Source organism: Phoxinus phoxinus (assembly GCF_949152265.1).
Source record: "Phoxinus phoxinus genome assembly, chromosome: 19".
Lineage (NCBI taxonomy): Eukaryota > Metazoa > Chordata > Actinopteri > Cypriniformes > Leuciscidae > Phoxinus > Phoxinus phoxinus.
In genome coordinates this window covers 25,834,833-25,842,528 of record NC_136894.1, presented here as the reverse complement: position 1 = coordinate 25,842,528, position 7,696 = coordinate 25,834,833, and the positions used below count along the sequence as shown (strand labels likewise).

The 7,696-nt window shown below is 37.8% G+C and overlaps 1 protein-coding gene across 2 annotated transcripts in view; it reads right to left on the bottom strand.

The window, feature by feature from the left end:
* Positions 1-1,021: 1,021 nt before the first annotated feature.
* Positions 1,022-7,696, bottom strand: part of znf384a (zinc finger protein 384 a) — a 21,548-nt gene continuing 14,873 nt past the window's right edge. The window contains exons 9-12 of one of the 2 annotated variants that reach the window (XM_079591072.1): positions 6,590-6,757; positions 6,308-6,386; positions 5,118-5,276; positions 1,022-5,006 (exon numbers count right to left, since the gene is read on the bottom strand). In XM_079591072.1, the coding sequence (XP_079447198.1) occupies positions 4,611-5,006; positions 5,118-5,276; positions 6,308-6,386; positions 6,590-6,757 (802 nt within the window). In that variant the 3' untranslated portion in view covers positions 1,022-4,610. The remainder of the gene's footprint in view (positions 5,007-5,117; positions 5,277-6,307; positions 6,387-6,589; positions 6,758-7,696) is intronic. The other variant, XM_079591073.1, reaches the window with a different exon arrangement.

Genomic DNA, 7,696 nt, shown 5'->3' with positions numbered 1-7,696 from the left:
TCATTTGTCCCTTACATTTAATAATTACTAACAGTATGACTGATGTGTAAACACTGTTATGGTACTATAGATGTTGTATGTTATGCAGACTGAACTAACCACACATTATGACACTTTTGTATTTGTTTCTACAATCTTCCTGACTAATATTTTTGAAGTAGAGTGCATTACTTGAAGGCTTTATTATTGGTGGGCAGATATTAGCTAGGCCTATACAGTAATGTTTGGATCGATGTAGTATGCAGGGCATTATGCTGTGTAGGCTAGGGCTGCTATGTTAGTGTGCTGAAAGAAAAGTAGTTTTTGTCAATAGAAACTTTTTCTATTCTATACAAAGTATATATACAATTATGTAAACAAATCTCCAATTTCATCCATTTCAGCGTGCATGCAAAGACTAACAAACCAAAACCATTGTGTTGTCTGTTTGTGCTTATGATGCCTTAAAGTAGCAAGTAACATGCTTACTAAAATAAACATTTAACTAATTGTTCAGTCTAAATCGATTAATTTCAACACACGTTCCCTGCAAGAGAATGCCAAACCCTAGTAAACGTAAACATGGTTTGCGGCCCAAAGTTTACTGAAACTTTTGCAACCGCATTGAATCTAGTTTATTGAATTCCACCATATTAAACTCAATTACCTAGCCATATCGAGGTCTCACTGCTTGAGAAACTAGAACTCCACCTGTGCATATATAGGCTCCGGTTGCCCCACATCCACCAGGCACTGCATGGACAACAAATGTACAGATTCTCAGACACTTGTAATGCATTACTGATAATATACTATTAAGCTTACTAGTCGTATTGTATAAATAATTCCAAACAAAGTCAAAGCAGAAACAAGAGTAGTCTCTGAGAAACATGCAATTGTTAGTTCATTCGTTCCTGAAATATCAGCTGAGTGAATCATTCAACCACTCATTTGTTTCTGAATGAATCGGATCCTCTAATGCAGTCGCGAACATGCGACGACATGATAAAACCTTTTCATTAACAAAAAAACTGACTTTAAAAACATTTCTTTAAGATAATTTTAATGCGAATGTGTTCTTATTACAAAAACATGGTTAGCACTATAGATAAAAACAAGCACTTTTCTTTAAAAACAAGTTTTGTATGTTCTGAATACAGCACTATAAATATTATATCCCAATTGCTCCTAAAATTTTCAGCTTTGTAAATACCCACACAAAATATGTTACAATTTTATCTGAGAACTGCAATTAAAACAATTCAGGACTTTTTTTTTCAGAGGGGAGCAAACCGAGTATGGAAATAAAAAAATGTGCATGCAAAAATAACATTTTAAAGACATTTTCCAAGCTCTTAAAAAAAAATAGAAAAGAAAAGTCAAACAGCAAATTGTAATTTTTATCCGTTTATCTTTTTTATTATTCATATTAGGAGAAACAGTTACGTCAGATGAATGAGTGTTGATCTATACAGCAAAGTCATCTTAAAGAGTAGTTAATAATAAGTATTAGGAGTGACAGAAGTAACATTAATAATAATATTGAGAACCGTGTTATTTTCCAAAGACATATATGGATACAACGAGGATTATACGTGGAGGACTAGCCAATCACCTGGCTGCTTACTGGACACAGATGGCATCATGTATAGGTCAGTGATCGGATGGTTTAGCAATATGTTAACATCCCGTACTCTGATCTCTAATGTTGCCTTTAATACATTTTTTAAAAATCATATTTCAGCTGGACCAGAAAGACAATCCTTCCCTTTTAGAATGAACACGTCATCTCTATATATATATACACTCACACACACAGAGAGTAACTCCCAATGGATAATGATGATGATAGTAATAATTGCATAAAAAAGAACAGTTAATATAATAATAACTAGTATTAAAGGTTTTTAAAAAAAACACTACTAAATAGTACCTGGTAACCAAATTGTTGTCTGCACAATATTTTTTCCCCCTTCCTTCCTTTCTGAAAAACAAAAAACAAAAACTCTTTGTAAGGAAGGTCACGAAAATATAAAATGAATACAAAAAAAAAAAATCTGACAACTTTATAGATGTTATCACACATTCATCTCCTTCTTAAAATGTTCTCTTACATGCTATCAACCAACCCTTCACACACTCAAACACATACATACACAAGGACAATAGAAAAATACATATGATAAATGGCTAAAATGTAACGACGAAAACAGAAACAATGAATAAAAAAAAGTTCATTTAAGTGCCATCTCCCATAAACCATTAGCTTCCGTCCCTTTAGTGCAGTCTTGGCCTCCTCTTTCCATCAGGTCTCGGCTGGTATAGTGACAAACCAGTTGCACATTTACTTGACATGTCAATCAGCAGGCCTGCAAAGCAGTGTCATAAAAGGCATTACTCCATAAGTGCTTACAAAGTCATACGGACTTGGAACAACATTAAGGGACAATACATTTAATTATTGGGTGAACTATTCGTATTGACCTGTTTAAACGCCGCAGGTATGTGTGCATCTTCCTGCAAAATATTTTATGTAAACTAGATGCAATTCTGTACAATTCATTTATCGGATACTTTGGTTTTTGTCCATTTCGTTTACCAGCATTTGTAACATTTATAAATTAGAAAAACGTAAACTTGCTGGTTTTCACAGCTTGATGAAAACATATGGTAGTCTTTGTTAACTGCTACTCATGATGTATATCGGAGTGTTTTTATTCATACTCGCACAATCCCTGAAGCAAATTAATTTTTGCTTTAGGTTTGTGTGTTCATCTAGGTAGTGAAGGTAAAAAATTGATCGTGGACAAATTTGATCACCAACATAAAATAAATTTGCTCAATTATCCCTTTTCCACTAACACAGTGCTTTATTCTCTGAAATTGAATAGTTTGAAAACATGTTCACTATCAATTTTATTTATGTAGACCATTAAATCAAACTAGCTCGGGGTGGTATAAAGAAGCTGAACGAAATGACGTATTAAAATGTGTTCTCAAAATTAGGTGTAAGACCATGTGTTTATAGGAAGGTTTTGAAGTCAGTTATGTCAATCTTTGGCTCTCAAATCATTGGAAACTCTTTGAGAGGTTCACAGATCCCTATTTCAGAATGACAAATTTACAGTAACACTTCTTTTGATAACCCGTGGTTCTTGCCGAGTAACTTTTTCAATGGCCTTGGTGTTCTGAAGTATTTTTCCCATAGGGAATTAAAAATATATATTTTCATTAAAGTTATAAACCATGAACCAAACCAACTAGCTATAGGGTGAATCATCATTACAAACTTTGATTTTGAAGAAAAAAAGTATTTGAAAGTCGGACAAAAACACAAAGGTTCTAGTACTTGGTGCAAATAGCTTGTTGTGATTAGCTTATTGGAGATGTCTTAGCAGAATCATGGCTCATGTAGTTTTTCACCAGGAATTCCACTATTAAACATGCTTATTTACCGGTAATTAAAAAATAAGGTGAAATAATGTGAATTGATGGCTTCAACAGAAGCATATAACATTGATTAACAACATTGGAGCTCACCGTAGGTCTGTTTTGAATGTCTATAAGGGTGTGTTCACACTTGTAGTTCAGTTCGCTTGGATGGTTTGGTCCGGACCAAGAAAAAAAAAAAGTCCTGGTCTTAGCGTTCACATTGGCATTTTTATCACCGAACCTTAAGATGCCAAACCTAAAGGCATAGGGATACATTCACGACCTGATTGGTCGACTTTTATTATGTATATTTCGTGACTGGACTTACTGAACATCCAAAACAATGCTGTGTTCTGGGCTAAATGCGCTCGCTGTATGTGCGTAGCCTACATATGATGGTGTTTTGACCAGCTGAGAACTCGTGAAGAGCTTATAAAATGTGTAAAGGAGTCAAAACAGCGGTAGGAATCCCTCCGTCACGCACACAAATGAAGATCTGTTACAAGGAGACGCGGTTCTGACGCCTGTACCGAACTGTGATGGGCAACATCTCGACTACGACCAGAAAAAAAACAGGTATGCTTGAGCATTCTGTCCTTTCTAGGGTCGCATCTTCATCTTGTCCTGTTTTTGGTTCGTTTGCATGTCTTTGGTCTGTGCTGCGTTCATATTTCATTTGAACCGCACCAGAGTTTGTTTGGTAGCGGACTGAGACACATCTTTTCAGTGTCTCGGCCTGCTTGTTTGATGCGCACCAGGGTTCAGACGGCAGCGTTCACATGAACTGAGCAATTGCACCAGGGTTCGTTTTAATCAAACCAAACATGCCAAGTGTGAACACACCCCAAAAAAATTCCCAATGGAGAAAATGACTGGGATTTTTACTTGCAGAAGCCGACTGTTGCACTTTATAGTGGCAAAAGGGGTTGAGTATTATATATATTTAAATAGTTGCTAACTGAAAATAGTCATCATGCTTAAGGCCTTTTTTGTGACACTGCAAAGCAAGTCTAAAGAAAGACAACTCAAAGAGTTCATCTCTTCGTTTCTCCTCCATCTGCCACCCTTCCCTCCCTTCGTCCTACCAGTCTGAATTTGGAAATCCTCCTCTGTCCCAAGGCAGTGTTTTTATTTCCTTCCCAATTCATGGTCCATTTCTCCTCACCCCACCTCCTCGCACTCATTCTCCTCGAGTTGCTCTACGAGTTCATGTGCTCCACCTGGATGGCAGAGGTGGAGACGGTGAGGCAAAGGTCTTTGTGGGCCGTCAGGTCGGCCACGCTGACAGGCTTGTACTGGATCTCTCCAGCCGACACGGTCTTGTACTGATGCAGGTCGAAAGGGCAGGGTATTCCCTCCGTAACGGAGTAACTGGTTGGCTGGTTGGGATTGGGCTGGTTCTGGGCTTGCGCCGCTTGTCCCGCTCTGGCTCCCGCAGCTCCGCCGCCCCTTCCTCGCCCGCGACCCCTGCCGGTTCCTCCACCCGAGGGCTGAGTCGGGTTCTGGCCCTGCTGGGCTTGCTGGGCAGCCACTGCAGCCGCCACCGTCAGAGGGTCTGGGTTGTGTTTCCGCATGTGTTTCATCAGGTACGTCTCCTAGAAAAGTAACAAAAATAGAAAAATGCGTCAAACTCAAACATCTCTGACTAACTCCTATCTATTAATGACAGTCAATTAAGGATTCAGGCATTGTGGGAGGGATCTTACAGATGTGTATGCGCGGTTGCAGAGGCCACAGGAGTAGAGTTTGGCGTGTTTCACCGTATGTGTAGACAAGTGAACCTCCAAGCTGGTCGCATCTGTATAACCGCGGTTACAGTTGTGACATTTGTATGGCTTGTCCTTGTTGTGCTGTCTTCGATGAGACTGAAAAAAAAACAGTCTGAATTAATAAAAAATACATACACAATTGTATTTGGAAATGATTCATAAGGAGTGAAATGCAAATGTAATGCATGCACTGCCCTCTGTTGCCAAATTATGAGAATTTCAGATTTGACAAATCAGAAAAAAAATGTAATCCAATTTTTGCAAAAGGTACATTTACAAACCTTTTAATTACATAAATGCAATACAATATTTGGACCCAACTACACTATTTTTTTTATGTATTAATTATTTTATTCAGCAAGGACACATTAAATTGATCAAAAGTGACAGTAAAGTCTAATTTAAGTCATTTAAGGCTACAAATGATTTCTATTTCAAATAAAAGCTTTTCTTTTGAACTTTCTATTTTCAAATAATCCTGGAAAAAAAAATGCATCACAGTTTCCACAAAAATATTAAGCAGCACAACTGCTTTTAACTGATAATAATACAAAATATTTATTGAGCACCAAATCAGCATATTAGAATGAATTATGAAGGATCATGTGACACTGAAGACTGGAGTAATGATGCTGAATATTCCGCTTTGCATCACACAGAAGAAAAAAAGTGGATTTACACACAACATGGTTCACAACATGAACCAGTTACTAAACTGATTTAAGTCTTAAGTGACAAAATAGTTGATTTATGGTTCAGTAAATAAGTCAGATAATGCAGTCATACGTATTCATAAGTGTTTTTGATTCACTAAAACAAATAATCAGTTTGTTTTAATCAAATAATGAGTCAATAATTTTAGAACTGAAGTGGGCTTTCATATGCATATGGGCTTCTTGAATAGTACTTTTTAGTGTACTTTAGTACAGTGTTCAGTCCGCAGTGGAACCAAATCTCATGAAAAATAATTTGGTACAGTAGCCTATTTTACTAAAAACAAACTCAACACAACCCTAGTGTTAGCTTATGCTGATCAGATACAAGTTTCTTGAACCACAGGATTTCAGAGACTTCTCCAGAAAGCCGAAATGTGTGAAAGCATCTAGAAATCAGCTGATTATGGTTACCTGGAGGTTGGATAGTTGGGTGAAAGCTTTCTCACAGCCGGGATGGACACACTTGTACGGCCGATCACCAGTGTGAATCCTTTAAAACAAAACAGTAGCATTTAATTCGAAATCTAGGATCTAAATGTCAAAATCACGTGAATACATTCTGCAGCGTCTAGACTTCACAATCCTCACAACTACAGCATGACAGATGACAGACAACAGAGGAGGAAGGAAAGAGGAAAAGGATGCGAGGAGCTGCATATAGTGCAGTACTGACTCTCTCTCCCTGTCTGTTACCTGTTATGCTGCTGTAAGTGACTGAGCTGCCGGAAGGTTTTCTGGCAGTAGGAGCAGGTGTAGGGTTTGGCCCCGCTGTGGATGCGGATGTGCTGGGACAGGTAGCTGGAGTTGGCAAACGATTTGGAGCAGTGAGGACACTTGTGCGGTTTGCCCTCTGTGTGGTTTCTAACAAGGGATGAAGGAAAGGGGATGAAAAGAGAAAAAAACAGAGAGAGATTCACCAATAAATCAATAAATGACCCCTATATGGATCAAATCATGACTGTATCATAAAAATTTGCTGAAGGTTTCATGCATTTAGCAATGTGACGGTGCTCTTTGTGGTGTCTGGGTTACGAAACGCAGCACACAAAAACACAAGGCACTTCATCTTATCCTCTCTCTCTCTCATTCTTTCTCTCTCACCAGCATCCTTTCCCCCTCCCTAACTATAGGTTTATATGAAACCACCCCAGAGCCTTTAAACCACGGCAGAATGAAGCAGATGAAACCGATATGATGAAGATAAAGTGAGATGAAATTCAATTAAAGACTCATTCTTGTTAATAGCATAAAAATGACATGGAATGGGGAGGAAAAGGACATGACAAGCCAAATTATGTAGAGAAGAAACTCAGTAATACAGAAGCAAACAAAGACAAAATGACGCTTTATATTGTTCAGGCCAGCTAGGCGCCCATTTAAGTGTATTTACTGTCAATATGGTTAGTTACAATTAGTTTTTACACAGTATTATTTGATTAAAGTAAAAAATTATTAAGGCTGCCCCCAATAGTGGACTAAACGTTAGACGGCGAGAAGAGGCTTGGTCTATTAAATTTTAATTAGTCAGTCAGTCAGTCAAGGAAAAAAAAACTCCACAGGAACTGGCGTAGTCACGCAGTGACAGATCATAAACACGGCTGGTCCATACCGTAATATGGTAAAGAATGACCACAAAAAGGTGATGTGCAACCTCAAACATGACTTCATCATTCAAAACATGTAACATTAACCACTTCACATTGCTCTAACATTAAAGGGATAGTTGACCCAAAAATGAAAATTCTGTCATCATTTACTCACCTTCAAGTTGTTCCAAACCTGTATACATTTCTTTGTTCT